Raw genomic sequence first — 26,402 nt, forward strand, 5'->3', positions numbered from 1 at the left:
TTATTTACAATATTTTCTCCAAGATATTTATTCCCAAATATATCATCTTTTTTTTCTATTCAAATTGATTTTCGTCGCACAGAAGTCTCTTAACATTTTTTTTCACAGTTCTTCTCTCGATAGATGTATTTTTAAAATAGGGTATTTCTTGTTTTTTTTTTTTAATAATTATCCATTTTCCATTCAATCTTACATAAATCATTTTATCTTTACAATGCTGCATTTTTTCAAATTCCATATTTTGGAAGAAAAAAAAAAGTTAAAAAAGGTCTTTTTGAGTACAAAGTTCTCGGAAACAACTTTAGGCCACGCCCTCTTTTGAGGAATTATTACTGATTGCTTAAAACCCTTAAAACGGTGCACAGAAACAAACTATTTTGTTAAATTGTTCGTAAATGTTTATCAATTTCCACGCAGGACTTACGAAATGTTTTTAAATTGCATAAATCCACTAAAAAGTTTGTAAAAGTTTGTACTTTTCCACGAGCTTTTGTTTCTAAATACAGTGCGACTCCAATAGAGTCAACACATTGATTTTTGTATTTCTGCAATATTCTAAGTTATTATTTATTGTTATTACTATTTCACTCGCTGAAATAATGTCTCAGATTTGTACTTTAAAGGTACTTAAAAGTTTTGAGGTTAACTCTAACGGAGTCATACTAAACACAAAAACACAAAAAAAACGTACGTAAAATGTTATCATTTATTCGTAAAGTTTTATCAGACAAACAAAATTGTGCATACAAATAAATGTTTGCAAAAAACAAAAAATGCTCGTCAAGTGATTATAATTACAAACAATGTTTATGAAAAATTACAAACTTTTACGAACTTTTTAGTGCCTTATACGATTTACGAGCAGTTCATAAGTCCCCAGTGGGAATTCACAAACATTTACGAACAATTTAACGAAATATTTTTATCTTTGTAGGGGACTTACGGAATGTGAATCTCAAAATTCACTAAAAGGTTTGTCAAAGTTTGTACTTATTGCACAAACATTGTTCGGAACATGATCACTTCACGAGTATTTTTTATTCCTTTTCAAACATTCGTTCGTACTTTATTGTTTGTCTGACAAATCTTTACGAACAAATGACAAAATTTTACGAACATTTTTTCTGGGTGTTTATAAACATTTACTTATGCACAAATTCTTTGAAAATAACCAAACATTGCTCGTCAAGTAATCATGTTACGAGAAATGTTTGTGAAAATGGACAAATCCTTAAGTTGTTCGTTAAGTCTTCAGTAGATATCCACAAACATTTACAAACTATTTTGCAAAACATATTTTATGTGTAATAAAAGTATATCATGGCACTTCAAGGTTAGGTTATATCTACAAATTTAACGTTAGGCTGGTTCAAAGGGGTCACGCATTATTTATTCGATTTTACAGGGGCACAAATAGTTATTTTTCTTATTTATTTTGAGATTGTCATGTATTTAAAAATAATTCAAAATATATTTTTAAATAGGGGGAGCTGGGGCTATTTTGAGCTGTGGGGTCACATTCATACCTATGCAATTTTGTAAAGGAAGCTGGACTTTCCATTTATTTAATTTATTTCGAATACTGCTTTTGAGTTAGAGCTCTTAAAAGCAAAGTTTTAACAGATACAAGTGTTCAAGGAATTCAATGTTTGTGTGATAGCGGCCACCGCTGTCTTAGCGTTTCGGTAACCATTCTCGAGAATAAAACGATGGAAAACTATTTCTCAGCTTGTTCCACGATTGTTTTGTAGAACCAAATGGCATTACATTAAAGCACAGCTTTCTTTAAAAATATGCGAAAAAATCGTATAGAGTAAGTACACTTCCTTCGAACGTTCATGCCTTCAAATAATGTGAACTTTCTTTTATTTTTCTTAATAGACTTGCACATTTTTATTAAATATTAGTTAGCTTATCACCAATTATTGATAATTGCGGAATAATTATGTGTAATTCTCTTAGTGAAAATAAAAGAAATTCACATTATTCAAAGGCATGAACGTTTGAAGGGAGAGTACTTTCCTCTATCAATGTAGTTCCACAGTTTAAAATAATCTCACTTCCCCTAATTTGCAAATTAATGAAATCTTTCATGTTGCCTCCTGAAAAATTACTCAAAATAAGTAATAGTTCTATTCCAGTTAAAAATGAAAAGGGAAAATCTTTCTCATGAATATATTTTTAGCACATGATTGTTCCCAATTGCTTCTGCATTATCGGCTTTTCTTTGTGTTGGTTCCTGTCCCGACTGTTTGGTGGTTTGGAACACGACTAGAACTGGGGAAAATATCCATTGAAAAATGAAAAGGGGAAATCTTTATGCTGAACGTTTTGTTTAGTACTTTACTATTCTGAAATGCTTCTTCGCAATCGTCTGTTCTTTGTGTTGGTTCCTGTCATGACTGTTTCGTGTTTTCAGAACACAGTGAGGACTAGGAAAAACAGTCTAGACAAGAACCAAAACAAAAAAAAATCTATTATGCAGAAGCACTTGAGAACACCAATATGCTAAAAAAAACGATCAGGAGAAAGATTTCTCCTTTGCGACGATATGAGATTTGTAAAAAAGAAATGACACGGGGTACTAAGTCTGCAAGATGTTCGAACTTGTCACTTTCGTCCTAAGTCATTCGAAATTCATTCGATGAAGAAAGCTGTTGAGATATCTAATGCTTATACAACAACCATTAGAGATAGAGCTACGTTGAGCCGTGGGGCTAGATTGTTATACGACTTTTCCGCATATTTCTAAATGAAGTTGGTCCTTTTAATTATTTTATTTAGATCCACAATAATTTTGTGTGTCCAAATTACGTCATGTTAAAACCCAGTTTCTAGAAATAAGCGAAAAAATCCTATAACAATGTAGCCCCACCTCCCCCTACTAAAAAATATTCAGGAGGAAGTTTCTCCTTTAGAATTCACATAAATTCGAATCACAAATTCGAATTTCGAATTCAAATCACGAATTCGAATTTCCCGCAAAGTTTTTTCACATCCCAGCGAGCACAGTCAGCTAAAAAACGCTGCATATTCTAGCTGACTGTGCTCACTGGGATTGTAATTTTTTATGCTTTATGATTTTTGTGTATTTACCGATAATTATCACAATATTTGCCAAAAATGAAATAAAAGTGATACACTTGGAGTTGAGAAGAAAATGATGACCTTTTCATTTGAAAGGGGCGTGGCCTAAAGTTATTTTTAGGTAGAGCTGACTTAGAAAAAGCAGTACTATTATCCTGGAAGAAATATGGAATTTTTTAAAGTTACAGCACTAAAAAATTATGTCCTTTTTGTATATACTTTCATTCCAATGTCTTTTTTTTTGTACTAAACACCTATTAAAGATAGATTCAATATTGTGGGATATTAGTAAATTTTATTTCTTCAAATAGTTTCTTTTTTAAACGTCTATTATAATTTATTTCTTCCCAAATTGATTTCATTTCTCACATTTTGTGATATGAAAATAGATTTCTAGCCCTGTTTGGTTGATTTTTTTTTTTTTTGGGTTTTCCAGGAAATTGAGAAATATATATATTTTTTAAACTTTCGTTTTTACGTTTCAATTAAATTGGCATTTCAATTCAGTGGCTAACACTATGATCATTGGCAAAATTAACACAGTATATAATGCACAAATTTACTTAATAAACAGATGTATAAGTTCTAAGAATAAAAAAATAATTCTGTGCTTTAACAATTCACTATATATAGATTTTCTTTTTTTTTTAATTGTATTTTTTTTTCCAACAGCAACATAAATATTCAATTACTTTTTTTTGTTTTTTTCTTATGCTATTTCACAAAAATTTAAAATGGTACAGAAGCATTCTCAATGTATGGAGCGTGGAAAAATCTCTGAGGAATGCCTCTTTTCACTGTGGAAAACTTATAAAAGCGATCCATTGTAAAATGTTTCTTGTTTTTCCTTTTTTTTTGTTTTTTGGTATAGAGGTAACAGTGACATTTAGAGATATAATCAATTATTTTCCTCCTCCACTATGTACAAAACACACTAAAGAAGACTTTCTCAGCTGTCTGGCTGAATTTGTTTTATCATCCACCCTCAATATTGGGCAGGATATTTTCACAGAAGGATGAAAAATTCAATTTTCAATAATGGTCTGAAGTTGAAGTACCAAACTTCTCGCAAGTTTTAGCACCTCACTGGCATTGTGTCTCTCAGCCATTTCTGAAAAGTCACAAATAAAATATTTTCAGTATTTAGAGGCGTTGATAAAATCGCATGAGCTTGTGGGAGCTGTGCTTCCTTTATTTCAAAATCGATTTGACGCTCTTACGGAGCTCAGTTGTAAAAGGAAAATCCTTACTGCCTAGGGGAGAAGGTTAGGGCTTGTCATAAAAATGAACATTAGAATTAATAATTTCAGCCATCGAGTGGGTTAACAATTGTCGAATGGGTCGTACGCTCTACACATTATAAGAATTTTCTTCGTGCTAAACCGGTTAAAATGAGGTTTTAAAAATATACTAAGATAAAAAGGAGTAAGGGGAAAATACGGGGCATATTGACGATCCTTGGGTCGACTTATGAAGGGGTCTACTGAAAGTCCCAAGTCGCTATCTCTTACCGTTTGACCTCTAGAGCTGACAACAGCCGAACGGACAGACGTACAAACAGCGTGACGTCAAAAAAACTCGAAACTTTAAGGATCAATGGTGTAAAATGGATATTTTAAGGATATCACATGTTTTATTTCGCCAAAATCAGGATTTTCAAAACATATCGCAAAATAGCAATAGCTGTGAAAGTGAAAGCTGTGAAATATGAAAGAACCACAGCTAAAACGTAAAAAATTGAATCCCATTAAAAAAAACTCACCATTAAAGAATTTAATGACATCGGTAAAATCCATACTGTTTACGATTATGATGTCTCTGTAGGTTTCCAGGAGAGCAAGGGCCAGGAAAAGGACAAAGTGACCCGATGCGACATGCTTAGCTGCCCAAATTGCCTCCCAAGTGGCAAAAACATCGGCATAAACGAGTTCTCGCTTGAAATCCAGGAGGAACCAGCGGTAGCAGAAGTAGAAGTGAGTGTAATCCCCATGAGCATGCATTAAATCGTACATTTCAGAATCAAGAATCTGAATAAGTGACCTGAAAAATCGATTAAAAAAAAATTGAGAAAAGTGTATTAACTTTTAATGGAACTAAAGTTGCTATACCTCATGTTGGCAAAATGCATGTCCATAGCATCTCCATTGGGGAAATTCTCAATCATTCGCTCCATTAGACGACAGAAGCATCCATAGCTCAAGGATTCGTCGTCCAAAATGACCAAGATTGGGGCTAATAGATCACACATTCCTTGCATGTATCCTACATCTAGATGCTCCCAAACATACCTTGAAATATTTATAATATTTTGAATACCATTCCATAAGATTTATGATAGAGAATGCGCGTTACTTTCGGAGTACTCTAGCTTCGAAAAATTCATGTTTTTTCAATACGTTTTTTTTATAAATTTAACCCATTGTAATATTATATTTTAAGAGCTGGTCGAATTCCTCGAATTTTCTGAAAACAACTCCCTTCTAGTTTACGAGATATTCGCATTTAAAGATTGGCATACAAAATATGCCTAAAATTTTTTTTTTGATGCCAACTTTGGGGGGTCTATCTCTTCTAGTTTACGAGATATTCGCATTTAAAGATTGGCATACAAAATATGCCTAAAAAATGTTTTTTTGATGCCAACTTTGGGGGGTCTATCTCTTCTAGTTTACGAGATATTCGCATTTAAAGATTGGCATACAAAATATGCCTAAAAAAATTTTTTTTGATGCCAACTTTGGGGGGTCTATCTCTTTTAGTTTACGAGATATTCGCATTTAAAGATTGGCATACAAAATATGCCTAAAAAAAATTTTTTTTGATGCCAACTTTGGGGGGTCTATCTCTTCTAGTTTACGAGATATTCGCATTTAAAGATTGGCATACAAAATATGCCTAAAAAATTTTTTTGATGCCAACTTTGGGGGGTCTATCTCTTCTAGTTTACGAGATATTCGCATTTAAAGATTGGCATACAAAATATGCCTAAAAAAAATTTTTTTTGATGCCAACTTTGGGGGGTCTATCTCTTCTAGTTTACGAGATATTCGCATTTAAAGATTGGCATACAAAATATGCCTAAAAAAAATTTTTTTTGATGCCAACTTTGGGGGGTCTATCTCTTCTAGTTTACGAGATATTCGCATTTAAAGATTGGCATACAAAATATGCCTAAAAAATTTTTTTGATGCCAACTTTGGGGGGTCTATCTCTTCTAGTTTACGAGATATTCGCATTTAAAGATTGGCATACAAAATATGCCTAAAAAATTTTTTTGATGCCAACTTTGGGGGGTCTATCTCTTCTAGTTTACGAGATATTCGCATTTAAAGATTGGCATACAAAATATGCCTAAAAAAAATTTTTTTTGATGCCAACTTTGGGGGGTCTATCTCTTCTAGTTTACGAGATATTCGCATTTAAAGATTGGCATACAAAATATGCCTAAAAAAAATTTTTTTTGATGCCAACTTTGGGGGGTCTATCTCTTCTAGTTTACGAGATATTCGCATTTAAAGATTGGCATACAAAATATGCCTAAAAAATTTTTTTGATGCCAACTTTGGGGGGTCTATCTCTTCTAGTTTACGAGATATTCGCATTTAAAGATTGGCATACAAAATATGCCTAAAAAAAATTTTTTTTGATGCCAACTTTGGGGGGTCTATCTCTTCTAGTTTACGAGATATTCGCATTTAAAGATTGGCAAAATATGCCTAAAAAAATTTTTTTTGATGCCAACTTTGGGGGGTCTATCTCTTCTAGTTTACGAAAATTTAAAGATTGGCATACAAAATATGCCTAAAAAATTTTTTTGATGCCAACTTTGGGGGGTCTATCTCTTCTAGTTTACGAGATATTCGCATTTAAAGATTGGCAAAAAAATTTTTTTTGATGCCAACTTTGGGGGGTCTATCTCTTCTAGTTTACGAGATATTCGCATTTAAAGATTGGCATACAAAATATGCCTAAAAAATTTTTTTGATGCCAACTTTGGGGGGTCTATCTCTTCTAGTTTACGAGATATTCGCATTTAAAGATTGGCATACAAAATATGCCTAAAAAAATGCCTTTTTTTTGATGCCAACTTTGGGGGGTCTATCTCTTCTAGTTTACGAGATATTCGCATTTAAAGATTGGCATACAAAATATGCCTAAAAAATTTTTTTGATGCCAACTTTGGGGGGTCTATCTCTTCTAGTTTACGAGATATTCGCATTTAAAGATTGGCATACAAAATATGCCTAAAGAAAAAAAAGTTTACGAGATATTCGCATTTAAAGATTGGCATACAAAATATGCCTTTTTTTTGATGCCAACTTTGGGGGGTCTATCTCTTCTAGTTTACGAGATATTCGCATTTAAAGATTGGCATACAAAATATGCCTAAAAAAAATTTTTTTTGATGCCAACTTTGGGGGGTCTATCTCTTCTAGTTTACGAGATATTCGCATTTAAAGATTGGCATACAAAATATGCCTAAAAAATTTTTTTGATGCCAACTTTGGGGGGTCTATCTCTTCTAGTTTACGAGATATTCGCATTTAAAGATTGGCATACAAAATATGCCTAAAAAAAATTTTTTTTGATGCCAACTTTGGGGGGTCTATCTCTTCTAGTTTACGAGATATTCGCATTTAAAGATTGGCATACAAAATATGCCTAAAAAAATTTTTTTTTGATGCCAACTTTGGGGGGTCTATCTCTTCTAGTTTACGAGATATTCGCATTTAAAGATTGGCATACAAAATACAGTAGAGTCTCTCAAATCTGAATCTCTCAAATTCGAACGACGTTTGGATTCAAAATGTCAATTGTGAGGTTATGTTAGAAAGTTCGTATTCTTGATGAATGAAAATCATATTTATGTGCTTCTTCCTGAATGTTTACATACATTATGGTCGTGTAAAATGAAAAGGAAGTATGTTATCACTAAGACTTGCGAGAAAGTACGGGAATTTGATTCAAAGTACAATTTAATCTCACACAAATTTCGTTAGTTTTGAAAAAATCGTTCGAATTTGGGAGGTGAGAAATGTCAAAAATACCCCCCGAGCGTTCGAATTTAAGAGACTCTACTGTATGCCTAAAAAATTTTTTTTTGATGCTAACTTTGGGGGGTCTATCTCTTCTAGTTTACGAGATATTCGCATTTAAAGATTGGCATACAAAATATGCCTAAAAAAATTTTTTTTTGGTGCCAACTTTGGGGGGTCTATCTCTTCTAGTTTACGAGATATTCGCATTTAAAGATTGGCATACAAAATATGCCTAAAAAAAATTTTTTTTGGTACCAACTTTGGGGGGTCTATCTCTTCTAGTTTACGAGATATTCGCATTTAAAGATTGGCATACAAAATATGCCTAAAAAAAATTTTTTTTGATGCCAACTTTGGGGGGTCTATCTCTTCTAGTTTACGAGATATTCGCATTTAAAGATTGGCATACAAAATATGCCTAAAAAAATTTTTTTTTGGTGCCAACTTTGGGGGGTCTATCTCTTCTAGTTTACGAGATATTCGCATTTAAAGATTGGCATACAAAATATGCCTAAAAAAAATTTTTTTTGGTACCAACTTTGGGGGGTCTATCTCTTCTAGTTTACGAGATATTCGCATTTAAAGATTGGCATACAAAATATGCCTAAAAAAAATTTTTTTTGATGCCAACTTTGGGGGGTCTATCTCTTCTAGTTTACGAGATATTCGCATTTAAAGATTGGCATACAAAATATGCCTAAAAAAAATTTTTTTTGATGCCAACTTTGGGGGGTCTATCTCTTCTAGTTTACGAGATATTCGCATTTAAAGATTGGCATACAAAATATGCCTAAAAAAAATTTTTTTTGATGCCAACTTTGGGGGGTCTATCTCTTCTAGTTTACGAGATATTCGCATTTAAAGATTGGCATACAAAATATGCCTAAAAAAAATTTTTTTTGATGCCAACTTTGGGGGGTCTATCTCTTCTAGTTTACGAGATATTCGCATTTAAAGATTGGCATACAAAATATGCCTAAAAAAATTTTTTTTGATGCCAACTTTGGGGGGTCTATCTCTTCTAGTTTACGAGATATTCGCATTTAAAGATTGGCATACAAAATATGCCTAAAAAAATTTTTTTTTGATGCCAACTTTGGGGGGTCTATCTCTTCTAGTTTACGAGATATTCGCATTTAAAGATTGGCATACAAAATACAGTAGAGTCTCTCAAATCTGAATCTCTCAAATTCGAACGACGTTTGGATTCAAAATGTCAATTGTGAGGTTATGTTAGAAAGTTCGTATTCTTGATGAATGAAAATCATATTTATGTGCTTCTTCCTGAATGTTTACATACATTATGGTCGTGTAAAATGAAAAGGAAGTATGTTATCACTAAGACTTGCGAGAAAGTACGGGAATTTGATTCAAAGTACAATTTAATCTCACACAAATTTCGTTAGTTTTGAAAAAATCGTTCGAATTTGGGAGGTGAGAAATGTCAAAAATACCCCCCGAGCGTTCGAATTTAAGAGACTCTACTGTATGCCTAAAAAATTTTTTTTTGATGCTAACTTTGGGGGGTCTATCTCTTCTAGTTTACGAGATATTCGCATTTAAAGATTGGCATACAAAATATGCCTAAAAAAAATTTTTTTTGATGCCAACTTTGGGGGGTCTATCTCTTCTAGTTTACGAGATATTCGCATTTAAAGATTGGCATACAAAATATGCCTAAAAAAAATTTTTTTTGATGCCAACTTTGGGGGGTCTATCTCTTCTAGTTTACGAGATATTCGCATTTAAAGATTGGCATACAAAATATGCCTAAAAAAAATTTTTTTTGATGCCAACTTTGGGGGTCTATCTCTTCTAGTTTACGAGATATTCGCATTTAAAGATTGGCATACAAAATATGCCTAAAAAAAATTTTTTTTGATGCCAACTTTGGGGGGTCTATCTCTTCTAGTTTACGAGATATTCGCATTTAAAGATTGGCATACAAAATATGCCTAAAAAAATTTTTTTTGATGCCAACTTTGGGGGGTCTATCTCTTCTAGTTTACGAGATATTCGCATTTAAAGATTGGCATACAAAATATGCCTAAAAAAATTTTTTTTTTGATGCCAACTTTGGGGGGTCTATCTCTTCTAGTTTACGAGATATTCGCATTTAAAGATTGGCATACAAAATACAGTAGAGTCTCTCAAATCTGAATCTCTCAAATTCGAACGACGTTTGGATTCAAAATGTCAATTGTGAGGTTATGTTAGAAAGTTCGTATTCTTGATGAATGAAAATCATATTTATGTGCTTCTTCCTGAATGTTTACATACATTATGGTCGTGTAAAATGAAAAGGAAGTATGTTATCACTAAGACTTGCGAGAAAGTACGGGAATTTGATTCAAAGTACAATTTAATCTCACACAAATTTCGTTAGTTTTGAAAAAATCGTTCGAATTTGGGAGGTGAGAAATGTCAAAAATACCCCCCGAGCGTTCGAATTTAAGAGACTCTACTGTATGCCTAAAAAATTTTTTTTTGGTGCCAACTTTGGGGGGTCTATCTCTTCTAGTTTACGAGATATTCGCATTTAAAGATTGGCATACAAAATATGCCTAAAAAAAATTTTTTTTGGTACCAACTTTGGGGGGTCTATCTCTTCTAGTTTACGAGATATTCCCATTTAAAGATTGGCATACAAAATATGCCTAAAAAAATTTTTTTTTGATGCCAACTTTGGGGGGTCTATCTCTTCAAGTTTACGAGATATTCGCATTTAAAGATTGGCATACAAAATATGCCTAAAAAAATTTTTTTTTGATGCCAACTTTGGGGGTCTATCTCTTCTAGTTTACGAGATATTCGCATTTAAAGATTGGCATACAAAATATGCCTAAAAAAATTTTTTTTTGATGCCAACTTTGGGGGTCTATCTCTTCTAGTTTACGAGATATTCGCATTTAAAGATTGGCATACAAAATATGCCTAAAAAATTTTTTTTTGATGCCAACTTTGGGGGGTCTATCTCTTCTAGTTTACGAGATATTCGCATTTAAAGATTGGCATACAAAATCTTTATCTTTAATGTCCTACTCTAAGTAAATATTTTCCAAAAACACTTGACTATTGAAGATTTAGAAAAGTTCAGCCGTAATGAGCCTAAGACCAGCTTCAGACTGGAGGTTTAGCCCAGTTCCCGAAGATCTCAAAATCCTAAATAGCGAGCAATTTTAATACTTTTTGATAACCCTATAGGTCACTTATCTGTAGTAATCCACTCCTAAGTTAAATTTTTCCGAAAAACCGTGATTGATAAAAAATTAGAGCAGATAAGCCATATGGGTAAGTCTTAGAGATTCCCTAAGCAAGATATTGAGTTAAGGGAAGGGGTAAAAATCCTATTGATAAAGTTTGCTTACGTGCAAATGACGTTCCTCAGCTTATCCAGATTCCCAATATTCTCATTGGCGAAGAAATAGTAATTTCGATCACATCTATTGACATCCTTTTCAATCCGATGGAGATTCAGTCCAAAGAGCTCCAGCAATTCACTCTGGAAAATGGAAAAGAAAAAATTAATTCGAAAAACGAAAAAAAATCAATTAGAAATCCTTACACTGTAGATTCCTCCATTGGAACTGGCTGGAGAGACACAGGCGGATTTTGGCTCTTGAAGAGCATCTAGGGAATTTTGACCAGTTTCTTCGGGGAGCGGAGACATGGGATCAGAAGTTTTCTCTTTTTCGGCCAGCCCTTCGGGCAAATTGGCCACATCAATGGAGGCATTTGTGACTATCACATGAGCCGAAGTTTCACCACAAACTGTATCTTCCTCTTCTTCTTTGTCCGTACTGGGACTTTGCAATTTGGACAAATTGGGATCGCTGAATTCGATAAATTCCGCCCCAACAGTTTCATAGGATGAGGCTGTTGGGGAACTCTTGTTGCTCCCTCCAGCACTTTCACCTCCCACTTCCAGCTGCATCACCTTCTTCTCTTCATCTTCCGGCTGGGGTTCAGTGTCACTGGGGGATGTGGGATTCTTGGGATCCAGGGGGAGTTCTTTGATGTGATTAGCATCATTGTCATCGAAACCCTCAACATCGGAGATGTCTGAGTAGACATTCTCCTCGAAGACATCATTCTCCATTTCACCATCGAGATGGACACCCTTTGTCTTGTCCCCACTTCCACTTTCTGAACTCAACTTTGCCACAGCATGGGCAGTCTTTTCCTTGTCCCTCTGCCTCACAATTGCCTCCACAGCCAACCATTCGCTCATGGTAGTCTCGTAGTAATTGTGAGTGGACTGATCCAGCTCAGCCCGTTCCTCAACGGTTGACCCGAAGGAATAGTGACCCAGAAGATAGGGCCACACTTCCTTCCGGATACTGTGTTCCACTCCACCGAAATATACCAATCGGTATACTTCTGTGTCATCGGAAACAACTCCATCTGCATTCATCTCCTCCCAGACGCTCTTGGTCAGGCCCTCTTCAGTTCCGACTGAATCCCAATGAAATTAATAAGATTAGAAAGATAGAAATTTGAACAGTTTCTGGAGGTTCTGGTCGAGAAACTTGGGGAAACTTCATTGAAATTATAGAAGTACCGTAGATACGGGATACTTAAATTCGGAAGGAAAACTTCCGAACAACAATTTAGCAAAGTTACCCGCATCTACGGTAAGTTCTGAACTCACCGTCTGGCGTAATCCTTCCGTTGACCAGACCGGAAAGGTGAGTGCGAACTGTTGAGAGATGACGACAGTAAGCTAGCCAGCCGTAGAAAGCGCGTGAGATGATTTGGCGTCTCATTGTTGAGCATACAAGGGCAATGCTGGCTGTCTGACTCTTTCCCTGAGGACTGGTGTCCGGAGCGGGATTGGTTGAGTCAATGGACATACTCTTGCTAGAGCAGTCACTACTCTCATTGGTGCTGCAGCTACTGAGCTGATGACGACGTGGACTGGTACGTCCGATGTCCAGGATAGAATGAGTGGCCACTGAAAGCAGCGAAGGCACCAATTCTGGACAATCAGGACACATGATATGGATTTCATGCACAATGGAGATCGAGAATACTCACGGAATTCTTCGTGGTTGCTTTTGTTCACCACGCGAAAGACGTAGTCAATGGGAGTTTCCTCGCCCGAAGTTGCAGCTTCGAGGAGTGAGGGAAGGGGACGACGTCGACCACGACTGAGGAGTGGGAAGACTTTCCCGATGCCACGCTGTGACCACAGTGGTGGATCCAATTGACCATGTGGTAGGAGACCAGTCTCCAGGCAACTCAGGAATGAAGCCATGTGTCCACCTTCGGGAAAGTGAATCGGTGGACGCTGAACTCCATCCTGACCAACGAGGATTATTGTGCCACCTGTGTCAGTTCCACGTGCTTGATGGCAATGCACGTAAACAATGTCATCCACGTTGATATTGAGGGCGTAGGCCCAGAAAGAGCTACATGGAAAATTATATATTACTCGCACACTTTTTTCTCAGAAAGATTAATGAAGGGACAATGGAAAAGAGGAAGAAGGGCTTTACCAAGTTCACGAACTCGTGAGTTCAATGCTATTGTGCCATTCAAGTTGCCTTTCGTATTGTGGACTTTTTTGAATTTCAATAAGATAGGAAACTTTATAAAGTCTTCTGGTTATTAATTTCCATTATTGGCTTAGTAATTGTTTATGATGAACTTGAGAGAATAGGTAGGGTATGAGTATTGCAAAGTTTTGAAGCCTAGGATGAAGGAAGTATCGTACCAAGTGATTTATTTCTATGTCCCTTTATGAATCTGAACCATGGGTAAAATTCATTTTTTCCAGTTCGTTATTCCTTCGTAATTTTTTATTTATATTCTATTTTAAAAGTTTAGGATATTGGGTTTTCTGATTCCGTTTTATTCGCAATTTCTTTTGAAAATTCAAAGTTGTGACTTTGCAAATTTAGCTCCTAATTAAGTTTACAAGGACTGTCTAAGATAGATTACTTTAAAATCTTTTCTAGGTTTGGATTGAGTGTTGGTTTAAGATTCTTTAGTATCTCGGCTTCTCTAGTCCTAGGTGAACTCGAGCCAAGCTTTGTCATTCAAATCACGAATATGATACTTAAAATCGAGAATCGTCCTCTTCCCGATCGATACATTCTGCCCGAGAGAACGGAAGAAATATCTGAAAGTTATTTTTGGCAAAAGTTAAATATTGATAGTTACCTAGAAATTGATGCTATTAGATCCATGTCCCTACCTTTTTCCGTCATTTTGGAAAACAACCTAATTTATTTTTCTCTATAACTCAGGTCCTATCACATAGATCGGCTTTAAATTTCAGGATGTTAGAACTGGGCCTATAAGAGGTTTTCTTTCCTAACATATATATATATAAGTATTATTTTGTCGTAGCTCAGATAGTTTCCGAGGTCCTGGACTGTCTGACCTTGCCGGACCATAAGAATTAGGAACCGTCTAGCTACCAGATACCCCGCCAAATCATTAAAATTCCACGGTTCACTTCACATTCTAAATATAAAGAACTCGGCTAATCTGGGAGAAACCCTCCCAGCACCGGCCTTCAAAATAGACGACCTAGTTTAAACTCAAAACATCTGTATACGCCTGGTACTGAACCTCAGAACTACCCCCTACCTACAACATAATGTCATTTTCTTTGATAAAATTATTTAACACTCTTAGCATTTTGCCAGTAAGTCCGTTACACTTTAGTTACTAAAGGGACGAAAACAAATAACATGATCTACATCCATATACTGATTGGATTACAGAATTGAGGGTAACTAATGTCAATCCTTACAAATGAACATTTAAGATTGAGATTTAAGGTTTTTCTATGAGTCGGTTATATTCCTTTCGGAATCGCTGCAGCTAGGCCACTTATCTGGGCCAATTATGCACTCCCCATTCTCCTGTTCAACCCTTCCTCAACCGGTTTATGGATCCGGGCAGTGAATGTGTATTTGCATTCGACTGAACTCTGCATGTCGAAACTTATATCCTATGCCAACTTCTCTTTTTTAAGCGGGACATTTTCAATACATTGGCACGACTTTTCCATTCATTCACTGGACAAATTCAAGACTAGAACAGCTGAAAAATCTCCAGCTGCCTAGTCTCGAACCTGAGACCTCGCAGTCATAGAGCCACTACTCTATCCACTGATCTACTGAGGACACCAAAATGAACTTTTACTTTGGTATGATTGCTAGCTATTCTACTAACTAGCACAATTTCTGTTCTAGAGAATTTTCCACAAGCTCTAAACCACGTTCTAACTCCAACCTTAGGTAAAACAGAATGGCAAAATCTACCTAGCTCTCCAGAATCCTATCTATTCTTCACAGTAAATACAGTACTAAATTATTATATTTATATATTTTCTATACCACAGTTTCATTATTTAGTTAATTTTGCTCCAAATAAAGCGAAAAATCCATTCATATTCACAAATTTTCATTTGTTAATTTCTCAGAAAAATTAAAAGTGTACCTTTTCACCATCGAATTTTTCATCGATCGACCATGTTTTCCAATGAAAAACACAATGAGATGACTGTTGTTTGTTCGTTTTGTTCAACATTTATGTCATATTTCTGGCTAATTTTAGTTAAATTAAGTGCTTATCTTTATTGCTAACGGTACGTGAAGTTTTCAAATGAAATAATTACCTATTTCGTGAACAAAAAGGGTTTTTCTGAAGTGTCTGCAAATGCTTCAATAGAAAACCCTGGAAATATGATTTTTTGGAAAGATTTTCTTATTGTTTTAGATGGAAAAGGAGAAAAGACCAGGAATAAGAATAAATTCTGCGCTCAATAGCAACTCAACAAGGTTTTTGAAGCCTTTCATCGCGGCTTCACTTACACAGTTTGTCTCCAATTAGAAACTTTCCCTTGTCTCCATTTGGATTAATATGTTTCCAATAGAAGCATTTTACGCTCGCGTATTTTTCTTGTATTTAAGAAGTTTTCAAATTATATCTAAAGAATTTTTACTAAACGGTAACATTCTAGAAAAGTCAAGGAGCAAATTTATGTAATTCTCTTCAGAAAAAATATGAACTTAATGTGTTGAATCTGCTGTCAAAGTTGAAGCGTCTGGAAATGGTTTTGAATTAGGACATTTACCCTACATTTAAAACATTTCAACATTTTGACAAAAGTGTCAATAGGGGTTCCCTGTCGAAAAAGTGTTCATTCGACCCTAATCAATAGGAATTTCCTTGCCCGAAGTAAAGTTTAAGAGAAAAATTCGTAATTATGCATCGTTTCCTCAGGCATTGCTAACTTACTATTAGGGTATCGATCTTCAATGCGAAGCAAAACGCTTTTTGGTTTCAAAAATGAATCTTAAATTCGCAATAGCTCCGGTTTTAATTATCAGAAGTTGATTCTGAATCTTGATTTGGAAAGGTCTTGTTATGCTACAACTTTTCAGGATAACGAAACTTCACGGATTCACCGCTAGAGGTACTGAAACCGATTTAATCGATTTTAGAAAATTCGTTTACCAATATTTTTAAGCTAATAAATTCAATTAAATTTTACGTTATTGTAGCTGAGATTGATGTTTTCAACTACCGTGAGCTTATCTGAGCATATTGCAGGTCATTCCTTTTAATCAACTTCTAATCAAACACAGAAATACCAAAAGAAGCTATCGAAGCTATCTGAAAATGTAAGAATTAATTGTTCTCCTTTGCAAGTTCTGGAAAAGTAATAAACTGCTTGAGTAATTCCTGTGGATTTTCTCTAATCCCCGCGGTAATTGCGAGAGATGGAATTTCAAAAGGTCAAAATCAATGTTGGATTCATGCAGAAGACTTATTGAATAGAACTTGGTATATAATATAGTTCTCAGAACAATTTGTGTATAGAGTCTTTTCAAACTGACCTTTTGTCCACTGCTTCTGACTCGGTATATCCATTCATCAATTGATTTGGTGTCCATTTAATTGTGAGGGAGTATGCAGTTTGATGGAGACTCAAGTACCCTGGCATCGGTTCATCTTTAACGTCCTTCTGGAGAGATTCAAATTGATACTTTGATTAAAAGACTATTTTGAAAGAATCACAAATAGTCGAGATGTACTCACAGGAAGGACCAAGACGTTGTTCTTGCCATACAGAAGAGTAGCTCGAGAATTCTGGTGAAGTGATTCCACGTAATCCTTAGCCACAGTTGCTGATGCTGTGGACTTGAATGAGCTACTGCTTCCATCCTCGGAGCTTGTATGGAGACTTCGTTTGAAATTGAGGATTGGTCGTCGACAGGATGGTGGAGTTGGATGACTGGAACTGATTCGGTGACGTTGAACTAGTTCATCTGCTGGTGGATCTGTCCAGAAGTGATCAGCAGTCTTTGTGCGGGAATACTCCAGAGCACATGGACCCACAAGAAGTGAACTCAGAATTGACCCATAATCCGGATCAGCGACTAGAGAATCGCGCTCATAGTAGCGTGGAGCATTTGTCACGAGGTGATCAATGATCCTGGAGAGTTTCTTCTCATACAGCGCCAAACGAATCCACAGATACTTCACTGTAGGCTGAACCGTGGCCGGAGGGGTTGTCGTGGACACAGAATTGCTACTGTTCTTTTTCAGGATTGGCGGTTTGCTAGTGCTATCGCCACTGGAGGAGGATCTCTTGTTGGGATCAGCATGTTCAATCTCCAGGACTTTCTTGCTGATGTAAGCTGCCTCGTTGCAGTGCTAAAGTGTTGGCATAATCTTAGTTTTCGAGGAAATTCGCATAGGGAAGAAACAATCCTCTCATAATGTCATGTCCTTAAATCGGGCTTAAACTTTCCCAAAGTATCTCTCCCCAATTTTAGGACTTTAAATATCAAAACGCAACGACACGAAGCGTGCTTTATGGTACTATTCTAGTAAAAATGGAAAGGGACATTTTTCTCCTGGTCATTTTTTTTAGCACATGACTGTTCTCAAGTCTCTCTCGGCATTATCGACTTTTCTTTTTGTAGGTTCCTGTCATGACTGTTTTGTGGTTTTGGAGACACAAAAAGGACGGGGGAAAACAGTCGAGACGGGAACCAATACATAGATAAGTCGATAATGCAGAAGCACTTGAAAACAGTCATGTACTAAAATGGAATAGCATCATTATTCGCTAAAATCACTTAGTACTTAACTTGAAACTTCCCTGAAGGACTTTGGCATAATTGCACGGAGTATTTGAGTTTACCGGGTCTACATTTCATCAGTAAACTTTCCTGGGAATTTTCTCCGCCTCGGGGGAGAAGATTCCTCAGGCTCTTTTTAAGAAATTCAATAATATTGCACAGGAAAACAAGGATTTTTCTTAAGGAAATTCCGGGAAATTTTTCGAGAATTGTGAGGAAAATTGAGAGATTTTACCAATCGATACTCCTCTGGAAAATTCAAGAGCCGGAAAAACTATGGGACTTTTCTCAAAGAAATCCTTGGGACTCTTCGGGAAAGATCGGAAAAACTTGAGGATAATCCTCAGGAAAATCCTTGGGAAAAGCCATAAAAATCCCCACATTTTTTCTTGCTTTTTTAATTTTTTTTCTTTCATTATTTCTTGTGTATTTCTATTTCTTTTAGGTCTCTTCATTTTTTCCCTTTTTTTACCTTATTCCTTTTGTTACTCAGTTGATGACTCATATGTATAGTATTCCCTCACACTGCTGCTTGAATCAATTCCCCTATTCATTTATAAAATATTCGATGTTGAAATTTACAACCTGAAAACCATCTCGCCCGAAGTATAAGCTTAACTTTTACAGAATTTCCCCCAGGATTTCCCCTAAACTCGCCACGGAATTTTCATGTATCTCCGGAAGGAATTTTTTCCTCGATTTTTCTGGGAAATCTTTGAGAGTGGTCTGGAAAATTCGAAGACTTTTCCTCGGAAAATTTGGAGAAATCCTCTAGAAATGGCCAGGGACTTTTTCCAATCACTAGGAAAAATTTCCCCTTTAAATCCCCAAGAATTCCGGTGAAAACTTCACTATAAAATCTTCCCTTGAATTCATCGGGAATCCAATAGGAGCCAGCCATATTTTCCGAGGGAATTTTTCGAGGGATCTCTTTGGAAACTGTCGACACCTCAGCGGGATAACTTTTCCAGAGATTCCATGTTTTAGGGAGAAAAAACATGACGTAAATATCTAAATTTCGGTGGGAAATCTTAAAGAACGATAAAGAAAATTGCACATAGAAATTTATCAAGGGTTTCCATTGAAATTCCCTAGGAAGTCACCATGTTTTCCGAGAAATTTCCACTCTTCAGTGGGTAATTTCTCAAGCAATTCCACTCGAACTCCTATGATGGGTAATCTTGGAGACTTGTAGAGAAAAATTCCTTTGGTAACCTGGTGAAATATCTATAGAAAATCCCCTGATGAAATTTCCTTCGGGAGGATTTTTTTATGGGGCACACATAATTGACTGTCAGAATGCAGTGCAAAAAAATTTTTTCCAAGTATCACAAAAACATCTCTTAGAAAAATTCCTTAAAAGTAATTGTAAAACGCAAGATATCTCCTGTAAACTATTAAAACAAGTGGCTGAAAGTTCTATCTAAACACTAATGTGAAAATTTTTGTGCCCGGTGTAGTGTTTACGGTGAAAATATAGCGTACATAGGTAGCCAAATTTTGTACGAAACTGACCAAACCGGGGCAGTTTTGTAAAAATTGTCACTAAATTTTCATTTTCCTGTAGAGGAAAATCTAAGGATTTCCAGGAATTTTGTGAAGTGGGATTACGAACCTAATAAGTAAGATTTTTTTTAAATATAGGTATAATTAATTCGGTTTGTGTTGCATTTATTAAATAATCTTGAAACTTAGACATAATTTTCTGTACGAAGCTGCATAGGTTCCCTCTCCTATTACCCTAGTTTAACCCGTTTAACCATAGTTTATGACGAAAAAACAAATGAGCAATAAAATAATAAAAATTAGCAGCAAAAAAATGAAAAAAATATCAGAAAAATCTTAATTCTTGTCCAGTAAAAATCTCTGTCTTTACAAAAATAGGGGAAAGTACTCTCCCTTCGAAAGTTTATGCCTTCGAATAAGGTGAATTTTCGTTTAGTTTTCCTAAGACATTTACACATTTCTGTTACGTATTAGTTAGCTTACCATCAATCGTTGATAATTCTGTGATAATTTAGTGTAATTCTCTTACGAAAAACAAAAGAAATTCACATTATTCGAACACTTTCCCCTAGGTAACACCTAATATTGTTGCAGGTAAATTGAAAATCACTTTAATATCCTTTTGGCAAAATTTGTATGACTAAATAAATTTGATTATTTAATGGTCATTTGTACACTGTACATTACGTTGAGTTCTTGAGAATTTTACATAAATCACGATTCTTTTCCCTTACCTTTCTCACCTGTTTCAACAAGTTCTGGCAGTAATATTGATTAATTTTTTATACTTATACTCAATGAAAAAGAAATTTTTTTTTCTGAACTTCTCATTGAGCTTAAGTTTGCAATTAAACGAATTAAACGCATGGATTTGTTTGCAAAAGTAATGGGTTGCAAAGTCAATTTCCCGTCTGGTATAAGAGAATTATTTCCTGTTGAATGTCAAGGAAGGAAGGTGAAGGACTTTTTATTTGTACCTTTGCGACCTTGTGCAACAAAGCCGTAGTTGATGATGTTTTGAAGAGTCCAAGTGCACGTCTACGAAGTCCTTGACTGAGGCATGCCTCAACGGAAGCACATAGGGAAGTGACTGATCCGGATTCTTCATGGATGAACTTCCTGGTTACAGCTTCTTCCATCACCTGCTTCACTTCTCTCTTCACGGACGCTATGAGGCGCTCCTTGTAGTCATTGGAATCTGCTGGAGCCAGTGCCGCAGACAAGATGGCAATATGGGATGAGAGATGGGAAATCATTACGACTGGGGAGAGCTTCCACGCAGTCTATGACCCGAATTTATTATATGTCGTATTCCCACACCCACAATTTAATTTCTTTGCCATAAAATGTGTGTGCTCTTGTGTCTATTCTATTTGGACGCACTGATAGCAGAAAAATCGATGATATTGGAAATGATTGGCTGGGGGTGGGTGGGAGTTAATATGTATATGGATGGATTAGCGTGAAAACATTTTTTTTTTCGGGGGAAAAATGGGACGCTCAACTCAGGCATATTCACCATTTTTTTTTTGCTTTTTGAGCCATCTTCCATCATCTCACGATACGCACCTGTTTGACCAGACATGTTGAGCACTTTTCCAGCCACTTTCTCCATAATGTTTCAATAAATCTGGGCTTTAGTGGGCCCCGTGCAGCCTCCACAGTCACCAATGTGCGATAAATTCACAGATAACACCACAAAATCACCTTTCATATGTTGGTTGTCGTTGGTGGAAAAACTCCCCAGCCGGAAGAGACGATGAAAAATTTTTCCTTGCTCCTCAGGCACGAATATCATTTGATGTGTGTGAGAAGAGTCTTGGGAGAACACACCCCGGAAAATGATAGAAAAAAAGTCAATTTGGTCGTAGCATTGATGTTTTGGGATGAATGTTGGTGCCTGATGTGAACACGGAAAATCCCTCTGGATGATTTTGCGTCACACAAAACGCCCTTTTCCACCAGATCACAATTTTTTTTCTTCTTCTTGCCTTCACTTTTCCAAGGAATCCAGCCAATTCTCACCACACACTGAATACGGCTAACTCTTGCCTCTGGACACACTCTCTCTCTCAACACTGGAAATCAATATTGCGCCTGACTGTTGAACACTCTATGCTAGGAATTTACAAATGAATTCTCTCCCCTGTGGCCTTCCTCCCAGTTATGTGACATTCTTGTGTCTCACCTTTTGCAATCGACGCGGAAAATGAGGAGTATCAGGGAGACCTCAGAATAGATCAGGAGCATAACTTGAACTCCCAACTCTCCCAAGAATATAGCAACGGAAATTTTTCATTGGATTTTTTTTCAAACGCTTACCCCTATTTGGGTTGCGGGCCTAGGACCGCTCCTCCGATACTCCAGAAAGGTGTTCGGAGTCGATCCCAAAATGACCCAAGGCAAGGTCCTGAATTTGTTTCAGCCATCATGTCCTGGATCTGCCCCGAGGTTGCTTCCTCTTCACTTGTTTTTTTGAATTCATTTTCATTTCATTTCATTTCATTTATTTCAAATACGGCTTTTGAGCTAGAGCTCTTGAAAGCAAAAATTTAGACAGAGATATAAGTGTACAAAGACTTCAATGTTTATGTGATAGCGGCTACCGCCGTCTTAGCGTTGGTAACCAACCTCCAGAGTTAAACGGTGGAAAACTCTTGCTCAGGTTGTATGAGCCATCTGCATCAAAAGACAGAAATAAGATAAGGGAAGAGTACCCCGGATCGGAATGTTAAGAGACATGCTTGATATTTAGTTGAAAATATAATCCTCAAAACATTATTTGGTATTTTTATGTTTGCTAATTGATACATTAGTGATCCCTTTAACTGTATCTGTGCTTTTTAATTTTTAATTTTTACAATAAATTAATAAAAAATATGTGTAATTGCAAACTTGCACTCTGTACCTCGGATCGTCAGGAATTTAATCAGGAGTTTCAGGGAAAATTGGTTTTATAAATTAAGTCTGAGTTAATGAACTGTATTCTTGTGAGACTTAAATGGTAGAAAGTAGCTAATAATTTTAAAAAAAAATCATTTAATTTGGAGCGACAATGTGGTATTAACCTGACGATTCGAGGAACACTGCCGATCGCTGGTGCTCTTCCCTTATACACATATGAGAGTAAGGGAAGGAAAAAAAATAAAAAGCAATCTAAGATGCCGAAAAGGTTTGAATAAGCCGCCGTTTCCTGTCCTTAGGAAGTTCATTTCAGAGAATTAACGTATGGCCAGTGAAATCTGCACAAAGTTCAAACACAATTTTCTAATATTTGTACATAGTTTTATTACAACTTTTTTTTACATGTTTTGAAAGGTATATGTATGAACTTATTTCAGGAAAAAATCCGGTCCGATCCGATGAGCTTTTCGGCACATTCGGGGAACTTCCGCCATTGATGTCGAAAATGTGGATGTTGGCATCTTCTTCAACTCTCGTTTTATTTTTCCCATCAGCGTGACTTCGGTTTTGGGTCGAAAGTTTCGGGCATACACCTTTCACTTAATATTAGCCCAAAATGATTTAATAGGCCCCAATTGGGGGACGTTAGGGGGAGCTTTCTTCCTTCTTGACAACAGGTATGTGAAGTTCCTCCAATGTGTTCATTGTCTTCCTTGAGTAATAGCTGGGTGCTAGGTCTGGCCAGAAGATCACATTGTTCCTTCGATGATACTTATTGATGAAAGCTTCCTTCCAGCTTAGGCAAGCAATCTCTGATATAGACGTCAAAATTTTGCGTTAGACTCTTTGTGAGAAACGCGGGCTCAGACATTCCAGCAGGACTGATTGCAAGCCACAAAAGGACCTTTTTCGGGTACTTAGTATGCTCAACGTACTTATCTTTCTTGTCTACATTGTCGTCACGTGCATAATAATACTGCCCCTGCCACTTACTACCATCCATGGTGAAATAGGACTCATCATCCATGACACAAACAATGTCGTTCTGAGCGTGAAAAACATTTTGGATCAAAAGAGACAAACGAATTTTCTGAGTCTTTTCCTGAGTTTCTGAGACAGCTGGCTTCGGTTTTCTGGTTCTCCTCTTGATTCCCATAGACTCCAGATACTTCTTCACCGTTGTTTTGCTACATTCAAGTTTGTTACCAAGCTCACGGTATGACTTTGCAACTTTATTGGATGTTGACTTCGATTGACTAAGGGTGCTAAAATTTCCAGATCCCTTAGCTCGTGTAGTGATTTTTCGCTTTCCATAGTTCGACAGGATGCTATAAATACTCCTTCGCGATATTCCCATAGTCACAAAATGTTTTACGACTTCAGATTTATTCAATGTGGGATGACTGTCCTGAAAATTACAAACTAATTTTCGTCTATGCTCTTCAGTATTATTTGTGGGAGCCATGTTTCCTAACTAAATCTAGCAAAACTTTTATGTCATGTTAAGAACACATCTGGCAACACTGTAAAGTGGTATAAAAGTGACTGGTATACATTTTAATTTTTTTTTAAGCCTTCAAACTTTTGTGCAGATTTCACTGGCCATACGTTATTACCCTTTTTAGGTGTATTGGCTGTATTGGGTATTAAAGTTACCCTTTTTCATGTTAATTTTACTCTTAAAAAGGTGTAAAATTAACATTAAAAAATGTTGATATATTTTTACACCTAAAAAGTGTTAAAGTTATGAGGAAAAAAAGTTAATCGCACCCTCTTTTTTTTCTCAGTGTAGATACAGCACTTCAACTTTATTTAGAAAATGACAGAGGTTAGAATTAATTTACAGAGCGTCTGAATCTAACAAAGGTTAGCGATATAGATAATGATTAATCATGTAGGCCACTGGCATGAGAGTTTTTTTTAGGGCTGTCAAGTCAGTCAGTGGTGACGGTGGTGGCGCCCTCTAACAAATCGTATAAGTAAGTTCATACTCAAACCTCATTCACACACAATAAGAATCTCACTTACAATAAGCAAATGCAGACTTATCAATTGGTTTTCTTTTGCTCCCCCACAAATTCTCTCTCGCAAAGCTCTCTAAGTGGAAAATTATGAGAAAGTAAGATAAATTCTCTTGCAACAATTTTTTTTTATTTTTCTTTCAAAGAGCTTCTATCTAAATTAAATAATTTCTAATGAGGTTTTATGGGCTTGGAGGCAACCTGGCTGACTTGACCCTGGCTATCGATGCCTCATGTAGTAGTCAATAGCTGTTGAGAATGCCGCAAAGCCAGCAGCTCCAACAATTCCCGCCTTCAGGCCAGCTGCAAGAGAGAATAAGAGAGCATTAGAACATCTTCTGTACTTTGGGCTGATTTACAGAGCTCGTACCTCGTACACCGATTAGGCCACCTGTTATCGCGCCCGCATAGGTACCATTGCGCCAGTCGGATTTCCCACGGCTGGACTCAATTGTGCACTCCACAGCCGAGAAAACAGCCCCGATGAGGGCAAAATTCTTGGCATAGCCGTGAGTTGTTGTGCGCATCTCCCGGAAGATTTCACGGGCTGTTTGCTGCTTTTCAGGAACACCTGGTGTAGCGATATTGGGGTTGACGGAGGAACTGAAGAGACCAATGGCAGCACCCAGACCATATCCTGTAAAAGATAATTCTTTAATATTTCGCTTCCGGTAAATATTTCCCGGGAAAATTTACCCATTACACAAGCCATCACAGATTTAAATGTACAGCTGTCCATAGCATTTTGGACCATTTTTTCCTCATTCGTCATGATTTTCACTGGGCCTAGGTTCTTGGGAATGACCACGTTCTCTCGATATCTGGAAAATACAGCTAAATTGAGAAGATATCCGGAGGATGAATGTGTTCAAGAGTTCCTAACCTCTGCATGTTTCCGATGAAATGCTTGGCCATTGAGTCCAAATCGTCATTGTCGAAGAAGACATTCTTCGAACCACCTTCCTTGGGCTTCACTGCAGCAGGATTCGGCAGCATTTTTCCAAGATTTTATACAAATTTTACAAGAAATTGCACGGAAAACACTTCCCTGCAGGGTTGTTTACTTGACACACCGCCATGCGTCGATGACGTCACAACAGAGGTGAACTTAGGGGAATTTAAAGGGATGATCGCCTCGGGCGTACTAAACATTTATTCATATAAATTGAAAAAGTACTATAAATAAATAAAATCCATCATAATAATGATAGATGGTTTTAATGCATCAGTAATATATATCGCTCCTTGGAAATTACAAGGGGTCAACTCAATCTGAGCCATTTTTCAGGAGACAGCATCAAAGATTCAACTTTGTATAAATAATTATCTCAATTAAGTATGTTAATAAAAATAATTTAATTCATTTCTATTTGTATGAGCATTATTATAAACATCGAAACATACATATTTTTACCTTTTAAAATATGTTTTTTTATGAGTTAGTTCTTTGTCATTCTAAATGATGCGCAAATTTTCATGAAATTAGAATGACAAGGGATCAACTTGCTTGAGTTAGTTCCTTGTTTCACAAAAATTTGAACGATAAATCTATTTTGTGCCCCTTGACTTCAAACAAAACCGCGCAAGCAATCATAAAGAGTAAAATTTTGAAAAACTTTTCTAATAACGAAATTTATTGACTCATACCATCTGAAATTTTATTAAATTCTCTGTCTCAGTGCATTAAAACCTCAAAATCGCCAAAAAGTGAGTTGGTCCCTTGTAATTTCCAAGGA

General features: G+C 36.1%; 2 protein-coding genes across 9 annotated transcripts; both read right to left on the reverse strand.

Moving 5' to 3' along the window:
- Positions 1 to 3: 3 nt before the first annotated feature.
- Positions 4 to 21,833, reverse strand: LOC129799197 (small G protein signaling modulator 2-like). Of its 8 annotated transcripts, none has more exons than XM_055842884.1 (11): positions 21,311 to 21,833; positions 20,719 to 20,939; positions 17,187 to 17,804; positions 16,985 to 17,133; positions 13,164 to 13,537; positions 12,778 to 13,080; positions 11,692 to 12,581; positions 11,495 to 11,628; positions 5,196 to 5,375; positions 4,850 to 5,127; positions 4 to 4,198 (listed from the first exon to the last, which is right to left on the reverse strand). In XM_055842884.1, the coding sequence occupies exons 1-11, from the start codon at positions 21,354 to 21,356 to the stop codon at positions 4,113 to 4,115; spliced, it is 3,279 nt and encodes a 1,092-aa protein (XP_055698859.1). In that variant the 5' UTR covers positions 21,357 to 21,833; the 3' UTR covers positions 4 to 4,112. The 8 variants fall into 8 exon arrangements, with proteins under 8 accessions (XP_055698859.1, XP_055698855.1, XP_055698860.1 ...); XM_055842880.1 differs by having other exon boundaries at positions 12,778 to 13,104; XM_055842885.1 differs by having other exon boundaries at positions 16,985 to 17,112; positions 20,719 to 20,942.
- Positions 21,834 to 24,774: 2,941 nt separating this feature from the next.
- On the reverse strand, positions 24,775 to 25,777 carry LOC129799198 (mitochondrial import inner membrane translocase subunit Tim22). Its single transcript, XM_055842887.1, has 4 exons — positions 25,550 to 25,777; positions 25,363 to 25,487; positions 25,037 to 25,303; positions 24,775 to 24,969 (listed from the first exon to the last, which is right to left on the reverse strand). The coding sequence occupies exons 1-4, from the start codon at positions 25,660 to 25,662 to the stop codon at positions 24,887 to 24,889; spliced, it is 588 nt and encodes a 195-aa protein (XP_055698862.1). The 5' UTR covers positions 25,663 to 25,777; the 3' UTR covers positions 24,775 to 24,886.
- Between the last annotated feature and the right edge of the window lie 625 nt (positions 25,778 to 26,402).

The sequence above is a fragment of the Phlebotomus papatasi genome, chromosome 1 (genome assembly GCF_024763615.1).
Source record: "Phlebotomus papatasi isolate M1 chromosome 1, Ppap_2.1, whole genome shotgun sequence".
Lineage (NCBI taxonomy): Eukaryota > Metazoa > Arthropoda > Insecta > Diptera > Psychodidae > Phlebotomus > Phlebotomus papatasi.

Bases quoted from the DNA above. Each gene is read 5' to 3' on its own strand.
- LOC129799198 (XM_055842887.1), bottom strand. From the start codon at position 25,662: ATGCTGCCGAATCCTGCTGCAGTGAAGCCCAAGGAAGGTGGTTCGAAG. The intron at 25,488-25,549 runs GTTAGGAACTCT...TGTATTTTCCAG, and splicing joins TTCATCGGAAACATGCAGAG to ATATCGAGAGAACGTGGTCA. The intron at 25,304-25,362 runs GTAAATTTTCCC...TATCTTTTACAG, and splicing joins TGTGATGGCTTGTGTAATGG to GATATGGTCTGGGTGCTGCC.
- LOC129799197 (XM_055842879.1), bottom strand. From the start codon at position 21,356: ATGGAGAAAGTGGCTGGAAAAGTGCTCAACATGTCTGGTCAAACAG. The intron at 11,629-11,691 runs GTAAGGATTTCT...TCCATTTTCCAG, and splicing joins CCAATGGAGGAATCTACAGT to AGTGAATTGCTGGAGCTCTT. The intron at 5,376-11,494 runs GTAAGCAAACTT...AAATATTTCAAG, and splicing joins CTGAGGAACGTCATTTGCAC to GTATGTTTGGGAGCATCTAG.